The 13960-nt window shown below is 41.6% G+C and overlaps 1 protein-coding gene across 4 annotated transcripts in view; it reads left to right on the forward strand.

Moving 5' to 3' along the window:
• LCTL (lactase like) overlaps positions 1–13960 on the forward strand; it is a 168795-nt gene that overhangs the window by 73895 nt on the left and 80940 nt on the right. For all 4 annotated transcript variants that reach the window (XM_069222881.1, XM_069222879.1, XM_069222880.1 and 1 more), the window contains exons 11-12: positions 65–339; positions 8056–8182. In XM_069222881.1, the coding sequence (XP_069078982.1) occupies positions 65–339; positions 8056–8182 (402 nt within the window). The remainder of the gene's footprint in view (positions 1–64; positions 340–8055; positions 8183–13960) is intronic.

Consider the following 13960-nt stretch of genomic DNA (forward strand, 5'->3'; position numbering starts at 1 on the left):
ATCTTTGTGGTGAATTGATCAGTGGAATGAAAAGTGTGGTCACAAATTTACTTTGTTTTCATAGGGCGGAAAAGTGTGCAGCAGGGTTTGGCAGTCTCAAGACTTCCAACTTTCTCGTCGCAGGAGAAGAGTTACATCAAAGGGACATGTGACTTCCTGGGTTTAGGACACTTCACAACACGCTACATCACGCAGAAGAACTATCCAGCAATCCAGGGACCCAGCTACTTCACCGACAGGGACCTGCTTGAGCTTGTGGATCCCAGGTGGCCTGATCCTGAATCCAAGTGGCTATATTCCGTGCCCTGGGGCTTCCGCCGGTTGCTCAACTTTGTGAAGGTACACGTCTCCTTCAAAGAGGAAGAGAAATATTCTCAAGTGCTCTTTAAGTGCTGTAAGTGTCTTAAGTGGCCTGAAGGAAGTGGCCATGACTCTAGTGGAGGTTGTGTGGATAACAGAGGGGTATGAGCAGGGATAGACTAGGAACGAATAGTAGATGTGGCACAATTTTTAAACAAGCCATCCTCCTTTCCCTTCCCTTGCTCATTCCAGCCATCCATTTTATGTCGTTTTTTCTCGCCGCTTGCTGCAGCTTGTACCATTTTCTTGTTACCTGTATTTGAGTTACTTTAAGAGTTATATGCTGGATAGCAAGAAGCCAGGGATATTTTTTTATAATGATTTTTTTAAATAAGAAAACATATATAGACAGTAAATAATCATTCGCCACAGGTAGTCAGTGCAGTTTCAGTGCAGCATGGATAACGAGTACATATATCACTTCAAACTTGATGATCATCTTCAGAGCCAGCGACCTATTTACATAGTAGATTATATTACAGAGTAGTTGGTAGTGACAACAGGTATGCTGTTAGTGGGTTCCATACATCTTTAGGTCGTGACGTTTGTGGTGGTTCCTCAGCATGAATTGCTCTTTACAATACGACATATCGAACAGCCATTGGGTTGGTTTTGGTGCTCATCTTTGCCGCAGTTCATGGCTACTTTCCGTTTTGCTGCTATCAACGCAATCGCCACAAACATGCGATACACAGGTGGGAGTCGCCTACCCAGCCCGCGTCGACACGGTTGTGGCGTACAGGGGAATTGTTCCATAGCGACAACTTCTTGGACTTCCACCACTCTGACCGAGAGCTGTTGGCTTGGGCTACAATGCCTTGTCAGGTGGAGAAAGTCAGCGTCGGTGTCTTAGACTGTGTCTCAGACCATAGCGTGCTAATCTGCCAGGGGTATAATGCATCTGTTTTAAATACTTAAAATGAATGATACGTAAATTACAATTCGATGTGAGCTGTGTCATTAGCATGCAACAGAATTTCCAGTCCTCCGCTGTCGTAGGTGTGTCCAAAACAGCGTTCCAGCGATTCATCACTAAAGTTATTGGGCTTGGTTGTCTTGTTGAGTCACGTCCTATAATCTTGTTAAGAGAATTTTCCGTGCGGGACTAGTCAGTAGGATTTGCAGCGCACATCCCATCCGGGGTTCTGTCTTCTGTCGGGAATGAAGGATAGTGTCCCTTCAGTGCTGCTCCAAATCGGTAATACGGGAATGTCAACAGTGGTGTTTGGCGCTTTGCGTTCGGGAGATCAGAGATTGGATAAACTGGCCCATGAAATAGATGTTGCAAATGTTTTCAATCCGACTTCGTCAAAGAGGGCGAGTGCATTGGTTTCGTGTGTGACCGAGATGGGCAGATGGTATCACGGGGGGAGTGGGTTCGGTGCATATAATGGACTTTTCTTAGTGTATGCTGCCAATCTTCGCCATGATATGGTAGCGCAGTCCACTGTGTTTACAGCCCCCCTTATCGTCTGTGTTTGTGTGTGCGACATTATAGAGCTTAGTGGAGGGGGGAGCACATTGCTGCTTTCTACAGCTATTTGCGGGTGTTGGCGTGGGGGGTGTAACAATAACGTGCAAAGTGCGCTTCTGCACAAAGATAATGTAAGTCAGGAGCATCAAAACCATCCTGTCCATATGGAAGGGCCATCATATCCCAGATAATCCTAGGTTGTTTCCAAGCCCAAGCTAAAGTGATCCTGTGCAATCTAACGGTCTTAAAAAAATATTGAGCGAGTACGATGGGTATATTGGTGAATAGAAAGAGAAATTTAGGGAACACAATCATTTTCATGAGGGCTACTCTATCTGCCAGGGAAAGTGGCATTCTAGACCATCTGGTTACTTGGTCTCTTAGTTTCACTACCTCCCTTCCACTGTTTTCTCACATCACCAGCTCTGGGTCCCTGTGAACCCATATACTTCACTGGGTCCGTAGCCCACGCAAGAGGGAATTCCAGTACGAATGGTTCTGTGACAGGTGTTACTGGTACTACTATTGATTTCACCCAATTTATAGTGAGGCCAGAGTGCCATGCAAATCACCTGTATTCTCTAACTATGGGCACGAAGTGAGCATGGATCTTGCAGAACTATAGTACCATGTCATCCACATAGAAAGAAATATCAATTGGGCGCAATCTAAAATGTAAGACAGTTTGCGCATGTCGCTGCTGCAGCACACATCCCAGAGGCTCCAACACTAAGGTAAACAGGATAGGGGACAGAGGGCATCCTTTGCGAGTGCCCCTCCGTATAGGCAATTATCTGAGGTCTGGCCATTGACATGTATACAGGCCACAGGGTCAGTAAGTGACCAGCGCATCCATTGTAGAAACACCTCTGGTATGCCCATATGACCTAGGATAAGAAACATATAGGTCCACTCAACGGAATCAAATGAAATGCGTTGGAAGCATCCAATAGCACGTCTGCTGCCCTCATAGAGGGGTCCAGATAATGTAGCAATGCAAACAGAGTATGTGAGTTGTGCGCTGTGGCTTGTATAAAGCCATATTGATCAGGTAAGGCTAGGTTGGGCATGCAAGGGTGTAATCTATTAGTGATGATCTTTGCTAGGATTGTGGTATCTGTATTAATTAGTGAGAGCGGACAATACGATTCGCAAGCATCAGGTGGTTTATTGGGTTTAAGTAACGTGACTATTAGGGCTTCACACAGCGTTGGGGGAAGCAACTTAGGGCAGTCTGTTTCCTCATATACTGTTTATTGGGTGTGGTTTACTTATGGTTTGTAAAACTCACCGGTCAGACCATCTTGTCTGGGTTATTTTCCATTTGGGAAGGACCCGATAGCATTCTTCTCCTCCTCTATCGTGATCGGCCGGGTTAGGAATTTCCCCTGGCTTGGGGAAAGCCATGCTAGTGCTACATTACCAGGCTACATATATCTGCTGTATAAGAGAATCTCTTGCAACATACATCTTTTTTTAGAAATCTAAAAAAAAAAAAAAGAGGAAAGAATTTCCAGGGTATTATATTGGCTTTCTCCAGAAGGACTGGTAATCTTCACAATGTGATTGGTTGCCCATCCGGACTTTACCCGCTGGGCCAGATTACAGCCAGGTCAGCCTCCCTCCCTGTACACCTGTGCCATGCTAGGACGGGATAAGTAACGAAGCTCACTTTGGGCCAGATCATTGTACTGTGTAACTTGCTCCCTAATGTGAGCTAGTGTGTCCGGCCGGGGTGTTCTATTATAGTTACATTCCATTGTCCTAATTGTGTCTAGTTTGTTCAGTTGCATACGGATATCTCGTAGTATACCTGCCTGTGTACTAATGCAAACTCCTTGTATGTGACTTTAAAGGCCTCCCAGAGAAGGCCAATCTGGTCCACAGAGCCTGTGTTCTCAAAATACTCTATTATAGCCGTATGCAGACCTTCACGGAATACCTGATCCAGCAGTGCTGTTGCCTGAAATTTCCATGTGAATGGAGCAGGGTAATGCGTGGGGATAGATACTGCCAACTGCACTGGAGCATGCTCTGGGGGCGTTCTCGCAAGGTGACGAACATCTTTTGTCCAGGCGTTTACTTCACAAGTCGTCAACCAGTAGTCCAATTGGAACCGTGAGCTGTGCACTGAGAAGATAAATGTCCCTTCCTGCTCATCGGGATTCTGCAGCTGTCAGACATCTATCAACCCATATTCCTCCATACTTTCACATAGTGTTTTTACACCATGTCTCCCACGCCAGTCGTAGCCTTCCGTCCAGTTTCATGTGGGTCTAGAAATGTGTTTAAATCTCCACCCCAGATGATTGCAGATGGTGGCAGGGAGTGCAATCTGTTCCACATTTGGGTGCAGAATTCGGGGTTGTCCATATTTGAGCTGTAAGTATTTACCAAAGTTATGAGTGTGCCATATAGGATACCCTGTAAGATGGTGTATCTTCCTTGCTCATCAGTTTCGGTGTGGACAGTAGTAAAGTGCACTCCACATTTAATAAGAATAATTACACCAATAGAGTATGAGTAGAAGGAAACAAGGCACACTGTGGCCAGGCGGGAGCCCATCATGTGTTCAATCTGTTTTGTTAAATGTGTTTCCTGGAGAAAGGGATTTGAATGTCCGTCTAAATATGCCAGGACTTTGTGCACTTTTTGGGGGTTAAGTCCCTGTATGTTTCAGTTTAACAGAGTCGAACAAGTGTGTGGCTCAGCACAGTAGAAGCAACTGTCTAGTTATAGTAGATAGTGTGCTGTAGAAATAGCATCCCAGTAAAGATCATGGTGTGGACATGCATTGAAATGGTTGAACATAAGAACAGAGAGCTCAACAGTTGGAAGTCAGTATCTAAGCAACATTACGCATTGTGAGTTGTGCTGAGACAAAGGAGGGAGGCTTAGTGCCAGAGTGCCACAGGGGCTGGCACTGTGTATCAAGTGTGCTCGAGGAGCCTGGGGTTGTAGTAAACATGGCACGTGAAGCCTGATGTGTTAGCAAACAGAGGATAACACAGGCAGATTGGGATCAATGTGTTTAATCACCATCAGCATCCATATCCACACCTTAACCGTCTGGGCAAGGTTTAGAAAATGTCTTGAGAAAATCTTTCGCAGTTAGAGGCGTTGACAAACTTTTGATGGTTCTGCGGTGCTCTATGTGGAGGCGTGCAGGGTATAGCATTGGATAGGAGATTTCCGCCTTCTGAAGTTGCTTTTTTATTGGGTGAAATTGTTTTCTGCCTGCCTGTACCACCGCAGTGAAATCTGGAAAAAAAAAGAAACCCTGCTGCCCTGGTAATTAATGTCAGGCTTTTCATGAGCCAATCTGCGAACTGCTTCACGGTCTGATAGTTGAGCAATCTGTCAATTATAGGCTGGGTGGAGCCCTGGGGATGGGTCTCGGCACCAGGGTTCTATGTAACTGCTTCACCACTGGTATATGTAATAAGTTGTCAGTCCCAAAGATCTCCTTCAACAGGGTGACAATGTATAGCTCCATCTTGCTGATGTTGGTTGATTCGGGAATGCCTGTTATACGGAGATTGTTGTGTCTGGAGTGTGCCTCCAAGTTCTCATTCTTGGCTTGTATCACTACCAGCACTTTTTCCATGTTTAAAGATTTATCATTCATCACATGTATTTGGTCTTCGGTCGTGGAGATGTGCCGCTCCAGTAAATTGCTTGAATGACAGACAGCAGGGGGCAGCACGGCTCACCTTATCGGCCCAGGCCGTCACATTCACCACACGGCAGTCCATTATCCTGGATGTCTCCCAAGTACCCTCAGGAGGCAGTCACTCAGCACCTACCAGGTAGAGGCTGAGGTTGCGCTCACAGCATGGCAGTGCAGACGCCTCCACCAGTCTCTGGCTGCTTGCGGCAGCTCACCAGTCCCTGATGCTGCAGCCCTGTAGAACTCAGAGTCGTGGCTATAGGGCAGGGCTCGCCCTCACCCTCTCCACGCCATCCGGTCGAGTCCCCTAGTTTAGCAGCACCATTGGAGAAGCAGCGTTAGCAGAAATAAGAGGGTTGGGGTGGGGGCCATCTCATTTTCAGGGGCGCTCGCAAACTTCTATGCTGTCGCAATCTTAGGTGCAGCCATTGCTCAAGCAGCCTGCCGATTGTGGTCAGTCTTGCGGTGATGTCAGTCATAGGCAAGATTATCTCCTACCACCATGGTCCAGTCTTGTGGCGCTCTCTAAAACCGGGCCATATGCTGCTTTTTATTGACAGTTTATTGTCCGATGTTGGCTCTCGGCCTGCAGAGCCATGCTAGAGCCACGCCCCCCAAGTCATGGATAATAAGCTGTAATTACAGCATCTTTTCCTCATTAAAAACAAAGCTTGAGCTCAAAATGTGGAACTTTGACATTAAATGAAAAGATCAGAACTACTGCAATCTTTGTGAATCTAGGGCTCTACCTACATTTCATTCTCAAGTCCCCTTTGCTTAACTTCCCTGGTAACTTTAATTGTTACTTACTTTTTCCACCAATGACTGCGCACCGCCTGAAAGACATTGATGCACCTCAGATACTAAAACATCCTTTCCAGGACCACATGCCAGTGCTTCAAGGTATCTGAGATGGACAAGGTTAAACAGTTGTTACTACACAAGGCACACTACATAGGCCAATACTGCTAAACAGTTGCTTACTCAGTGGCCTAACTTCCCTGGCAGGTTTAATTGTTACTGATCCTACTTTTTCCACCAATGACTGCGTACTTGCTTAAAGACATTGATGCACCACAGATACTAAGACGTCCTTTCCAGGAAAAACATGCTAGTGCTTCAGGGAAGCTTAGATGGACTTGGTTACACAGTTGGTACTACACAAGGCACACTACACAGGCCTATACTGCTGAACAGTAGCTTACTCAGTGGCCTAACTATTAATTTTGCTGAAGACCCCTGGTTTCCAATGTCTAGTTTTAAAAGTTAGGACAACTGTATCTGAGTGACTGTAATTAACTTTCCCCTGTCTCAAGTAGTTCCACATTTGATCTAAGTAAACCAAGTCCTGTTTTCACTGTATCCCCATACTTTAATTACAAGAGGAAAAGCAAATCAATGGTCAAAATGTTAAATATAGTGCTCACATCTAACATAAGGTCTTTGGTATGAGTTCCCTAGCAGTGTTAGTAAGTTTACATGGTTTTTCTGCCAGCCCACGTGTGGGTCTCAGAACAACGGGTCATCGCTACATTCAGAGACCAACGTCCCCTGGAGTTTAATGGAATCTGTCAGAAAGGATATCACTTTTTACTCTCAAAGGTTTGCATCTGTTTGCTAAAACAATGCCCAGCATCTATATATTGCAATGAGGAAAGAATGCACCTGAAGGAAAAAACAGCATTAACGGTAGCCAAAGGAGTCTGATCTACACATTGATGATGACTATAGTAGTCAAATTTTAGGGCAAATCCAGAATCTTCATCAACCTTAATAGACAGGAATATAGTACAGAATGAGCTGGAATTTGCTGAGAGGTGGACACCATCTATTGTATTGTTGAGAGAATACAGTGGATTATGAATAGGACAATGCAGGTCAAAGTCTGAGATATGTGGCTAAGAGGATACACGTCAAAGATTCTAAGATGCTTGTCTTTGTACATAATACTGAAGGAAAGACACATAAAAGGTCCACTGTATTTAATGGGACACTATTTCTGGGGTGGTAAAAATGTCTTCACTGCAGTGCTAAAGGATCAGCATTGAATATGTTAAAGGTTGTGATGTCACATCTGTTAATGATCACTTTTTTAAATAGATTGTTTATGGTACCGCAAAGGTTGCAATAACAAAATATGTTTGAAATGTGGTGCCAAACCTATAGTTCAAGTTGCATGTCCCTTTTAGAATGAAAGAGCATCCAATTAACATCTTCTAAATTTGTGGAGCCGCATATCATAGAATACCCAACTATTTGACCTGAAGCGTGTTCTAAATCACTTCATAATAATTCAAATAAATTCACAAATATTTATACTTCACAAATAAAATAAAACTATCAAATACTCTTGTGAAAAAATGTATTGTCATCGTTGACTCCTTTGTAGCTCACCACCTAGCTGATACCTAAGACTACAAACAAAAAACTGTGTGAATGTCAATAGTCTTAAATGTAGTGCAATATTTTATATTATAATGATATTGAATCATCCAAATTTCCTTTTGAGTCACGGTTATTTCACCCCATCTGGGCTTTTCTTTATTCCTAGACCCAGTACGGCAATCCTACAGTGTACGTGACAGAGAATGGTGTGTCTGAGAAGATGCACTGTGCTCAGCTGTGCGACGAATGGAGAATCAAATACTTGAAAGGCTACACAAATGAGATGCTGAAAGGTATACCACTATACTATGCGGGCAGAGAGGGATGTTCGGCAAGTAACCGCTTCCAACCCATGTTTGCTTGTTAAGCTAATTATTGTGTCGTAAAGGTCAAACAAAATGCCAACTCCTTGTACAAAAATTCTACACAAAGAAAAGAGAAATAGCTTATTCTTCTGCCCAAATTTGGATCACATATCAGAATTTAGCTGAGGAACCAAAGATTTAAATGGGTTTCGAAAATGTTCTATCATGTGGCACTTAGTGATTTAGCTCATTATAAAACTAAGAAAATAGTCCAATTACTAATTATTCAATGGGGAAACTGTCCATGATTGGGTCAATGCATGTTTAGTTGTTTGAGCCTAATAAATATTGGCTACAGAGACATTACAGGGAACAGACACCAATATTATCTGGGCACAGAATGTTAAGTTTTTGGGACGCAAGGCTACTAATCACATAGTTATTGATCACTGCACAAAGAAACTGCCACATATTTTGGTACACAAAATAGTAACTCATTTATCATAATTAGACACTTAGTATCAATTATCATGGAAATCAGAATAATGTATTAAACAATGTGCAAAGAGTAACTAATGGTTGTAAAATCCCCTAACATTTGGGTATGTATCCTGAGCGTATTGGTCAAAGGCATGCCTCATTTCTCCAGACTGCCTCTACAATTTAATGTGCAAGGGTACTATGTAACTTGCATAGGCAAAACTGTTTTTGGTCACAATTATTATGGATTGGACATGGCGACTACCTCTCTACTAACCATAGTCCAACCAGGCTACAAATGAATGGGTCTAGAGAAGGCTATTTGAAGGGTAGAAAGACTTGTCCATTTATTAGAAGCAGAGGTTTTACGTAATGAGCACCTATACATTAACGGACAGACTAATGCAATAGGTATTGTTTATAGGTTCAACCACCATATCATTTAATGGTCGTTTAACTATTGGAAGCCACCACTTAAAGGCCACATAGAACTTACTAATTAAATGGGAACTGAGCAGCAAAGAGATTATTTAACAGACTAATGCAAAAGGTCTTTATTTACTTGTCACAGATACTTTTATTTAAGGAGCAACTGGGCTACTATTTAACAGATATAGAGATTATTCACAGTGTTTGACTGGTAGGGAGACAGTTAGTACAATAAATATTTATTTCAAACCCAACACTACAACAAATGAGCTGTCCACATTTTGTTAAACTCAGGGTAATTTAGAAACTTCTAGCAGCTCCTCCACACAAAAAACCTTGTTAGGTCAACACATCACAACACAATATGTTGACACACTCTTGGGACATAATGGATAAATCTGAACCCTTATCTGAAAAGATCAAACAAATGCATTGTTGAAAGAAAAATCCTGAATGTCTGAACAAATATCGAAACAGAATCCAATGGCAACAAATCTGGCAAAACTGAGAATGAAAATGAAACAGTACAAAAAACATCTCTTCGAGAGTAAAGCAACTGTGGTCAGAAATTAAATCTGAAAAGCCAAAAATAACCCCAGAAAGCTATTTGAGGTGGTAAAAGCACTGCCCTTTCCAACACACTTCCAATTCGAGCCCAATGCAGACATTTTGCAAATTTAATTGAGGAGAAGGTAAAGTAGATCATGCTCCCTCCCTCACTCAGCCCAGAGAATCAGGTTAGATACACTCTGGCTAAAAAAGTGAATGGTCTTGCACTAATTTCAGAGAAGACCCACTAATCTCCGGCCCTCTGATACCTCCATAAAAATTGTTGTCCAGAGATTTTCATTTTTGGTTTGTGTTTTTTGGATCATTAGAGATGTAATTTAGCTTGGGTAGACATTGCTGATCCAGGCCTATTTTGTTCTGGACAACATTTTTTAAAATGGCGTATGTGTTGCAGCGATGATGTAATACTTCAGGAACCATGAGACCTATATACTTCATTTTGGTGTCAAAATATAGGTTTTGGGGGGTCAAGTAGTCTTGTAGAGACAGAAACTGACTCCTCAGAGTAACCCTTCCGCCATTTTCCAAAATGGCAGCTATAATAGAGGAAGAAGAGCCAATTATAGAAATGAAAAAAATAATAATGGTTTTTGATCCTTTTATGTATACACCAAACAATGTTTATGATCTGAATATGAACAAATATTGTTTCACTCCTGTTTCAGACACATTTTAATAGATCACTTTATTTGTTTCGACAATCTCTCGTGGTACATTTGCAGAATGTTGCACATTTGAGAAGAGCATTTCCACAGGGACATCTTTTTTGTAGTACAGGTTTTGCAAGTGCATTTACGTGTAAGTTCTGTGGATAGGGGCTTCAGAAATTTCATAGGTTTTAGCACCCCATCAATATCTTCCCAACGAAATTCACACAAATCTTTCTCTTCATGTGTATGATCCAAACCATTTACACATCTTCTGATCAAGTAGAACAATTTTAACGTGTCCACACATAGAATATGATGTCATTGGAAGGTCACTTAGCAGGACTTCTCTTAAACTCACTGTATCGAAGATCATCAAATGTGCAACAGTCAGAATTAATTTTCTGCACACGCACAAGGTATTTTTCTACGTCTTTGATGTTACGTTCTTCTTCTGTCTCAGCAAATCCTTTAAGAAACTTCACAGGTTCAGCAGTTAAAGCTCCAAGCTTTGTTCCAATTTTGCTCACAGTGTTATCACCTGTTAGAATATGTGCCTTGATAAGAACACTGGGCATTCCTTGTCAAGTTTTTTGTACAGAATATGAATCAGGATTAAGAGTATTTTCTCACCTGTTCCATAACATATTCATAACTCTGACAATCCTTGACTTATGAACATTGCAACAAATCTAAATAGCACAATAACATCTGTGTCATTTAGCAGAACAATGACCCAATTGGAACCATTTTGAACAGCCCACTCAACACGTGGCACACAACACGAAGGTCAGCTTTCTCCAATTTGCTGTTAAATTCTTGAGCAATATGGCCTGTACCTTTTGAATATCTCTCTGCAGGCTCAAACTGCTCATTGACAATCACTTCACTTACAATAATTGGAAATTCAGTGTTCACTAAAGCATCAGCAATCTTTTGGTGAGTTCACATCTCCAAGTTCATCTTGTTCAGTATTGATGACCAGAATTTATCAAGTTGCACAGGTATAGGTGTCAAATTTTTGAGGCAGACAAGGTCATTTGTTCAACTTGTAGACATTCATCTGATTCTCACATTCTTTGGCAGATAGTTCAAGATAACTGTCAAAGACAATGTGCAGTTTTTGCAAGGTGCACACTGACTTTGATATCTGTAGAACAGTCTGAAAGACCTCTGTGTAGTTTTGCACTGATGAAATCCTGACCATTCGTAATTCTGACCTATAGTTCACAACAGCAGTTTTCAATGAGGACACCTTTTTTAATTGAAATTCTTCAGGTGCAAGTTTTTTTTCGAGCTCTTGTACGAGTTTGTGCTTCCCTGGTTTGGTAGAAACATCACCTTCAAATAATGCGTTTGTTGGAAGACAATCATGAGACAGAATGTCCTTGGTAAATTCACCCCTTTCTTTTGCTAGATGCATCTCTATGTGCTTGCAAAAGTTGTTTTTTGTAACCTGTTTTGTAGTGGCTGGTTGGATGAAACTCTTGCTATGGCAATTGAAGGGTGGTAGTTTAGTTTTAGTATGACAATTAAAACGTGGAAGTTTAGCTTTAGTGATTAGGTCAATCAGCTTATTCTCTTTCAAAACTAATGTCTCTTGCTTCAGTTCTGTGTGTACGTTTCGATTCATGTTCAAGGACATCTAGTAGACATGTCATTATTCACATATTGTTTGGTCACAAAGTTGTGTAATCGCACAGGCTCAGTCATTTCAAGGGGGTCTACTTGCTGCTGCATGAAATGAAGAAGGCTGTCAACATGTTTATTAAAATGTTCCCATCTCTTTCCAACAAGTTTGTGGTGAGGAACAGTTTCACAATGGTCCATTAATTTTGAATTTGTCATCTCTCTGAAAACATTACAAACAGAAAGGACTTCATGGTAAACCACATGCCATTGAGCTTTTACATGTCTGACCAACAATTCCCTTGGAGCTTTTCTGTGATCTCTAGATCGTCTCTTCCATTTTCATATCTGGAGCCACAGCATTGAACCGTCCCTCTCTTTCACCACAAAATGTCTTTGGATGAACCGTCTGTGGAGGTTAAGGTATTTCCACCTCTAGCTTCTTCACTCTTTCTAAATACTAGGACCCAGATCTCAGGTAGTTTATGAAATCGAATTTGCAAAACACAGTAATCAGTGACTCCCCAGTCTCCAAGTGCAGCTCTCAATCATCTTCCTGATTAGCATGTACCAAGTTTTACACTACTTGCAAAGTTCTGATTTTTCATTACATTCTTTGGCCAACTCTACAAACTTGTTTTTCAGGTTTTCTGATTTTAAACAGTGTGTATTGAACATTGCCTGGCTTTGCATTATATTATGTCTTTTGAATGAAGTACACCCTGTGCTATGTTCACTTCTCAGAGAAGATATGTAAAAGATAATGTGTCATTCTAGCTCCAGGAAACATTCCAATGCAATGTTTCTATAGCCTCAGATACGATGAGCAAAGCTTGTAATGAACAAACATAATGAGTTTCGCTCAATACTGACTGGACAGTTTTGCTTCCAAAGATTTCAGCCTCAGTAAGTGCATCGTCTATGCCATATCCACTGAGATAACTTCCTGCACACAGCAGTGTAACTTTTGTCATGTGGAAAACTCCCATCATTGGATACAGATCATCAGATTCTACTGGATTGCTCATAAAAATGTCAGCTACAATACGGAAAACACCTTTAATGCAGAAAATTGGCAGGGTAGGCTGGTCTTCAAGCTGAGCACGCACATTTTTTAATTTTTTTTTTAGAGCTGTGTATACTGTGGCGTAGTATGAGACTAGAAATGCTATTACTGGTAAAAAAAAAAAAAAAAACAGTGGGACGGTATTCTGGAAGATCAGAGCATGAATTCCAGCCCATAGAGGAACTGTCTTTTCTTTATGCTTCAGTCCGCACCAAATAAGCAATATGATCAATACAGTTAAATTAGCTTTGCGGCCTCAGGTAGAAGATCCATGTCCTCAGCCACTTTTAACCTTTCTGGTAGACTGGGACGTGTTGATTGCTTGTAGTGACTTTGCACCTTTGCCAGGCAGTTGGGTTATACGTTTGCAGCTTTGTTTGTTTATGCCTACAGCTGACACCGCTTGTTTTCCAACAGCTACTTCATTGGTACAGTCTTGAAACAAATTTTTCAGACAAAGAAGAGCTGTCTTCAAAATCAAAATTATCAAGAGCAGCAATTGTAAATCCTTTCCTGGTAAAGTGACTTGGAAGTGGTGTGCTGTCAGATTCACAAGATTTTACAGCATGAGCTGCTAACAAGCTCCTTCTACGTCCTATATCATTATTGTAGGAGGCTGACTCCGTTTATGGTGTACACCTATGGTGTGGAACCCAATACGAGTCCAGGCAACCCTTAGAGATAGTGTTTTGGTGCCTGGGGATAGCTGCTCAGGTTTATCAAGTGTAAAGCACTTACAATACCACAATAGTCAGTCAGTGATGTTCACACAAGAAAGAATCACACCAAGTTTTACAAAAATAAAGTATTCTTTAGTATAACACTAGTACTATCCTAATGTTGGTATATCTACACTTGGAGATATATACACACAGAAAATATACTTAGAAACAAGAAAAGCATTGAAATAGATGGGACCCTTTTGGAGGAGGTGGGGACAAGGAG

The sequence above is a fragment of the Pleurodeles waltl genome, chromosome 3_1 (assembly GCF_031143425.1).
Source record: "Pleurodeles waltl isolate 20211129_DDA chromosome 3_1, aPleWal1.hap1.20221129, whole genome shotgun sequence".
NCBI lineage: Eukaryota > Metazoa > Chordata > Amphibia > Caudata > Salamandridae > Pleurodeles > Pleurodeles waltl.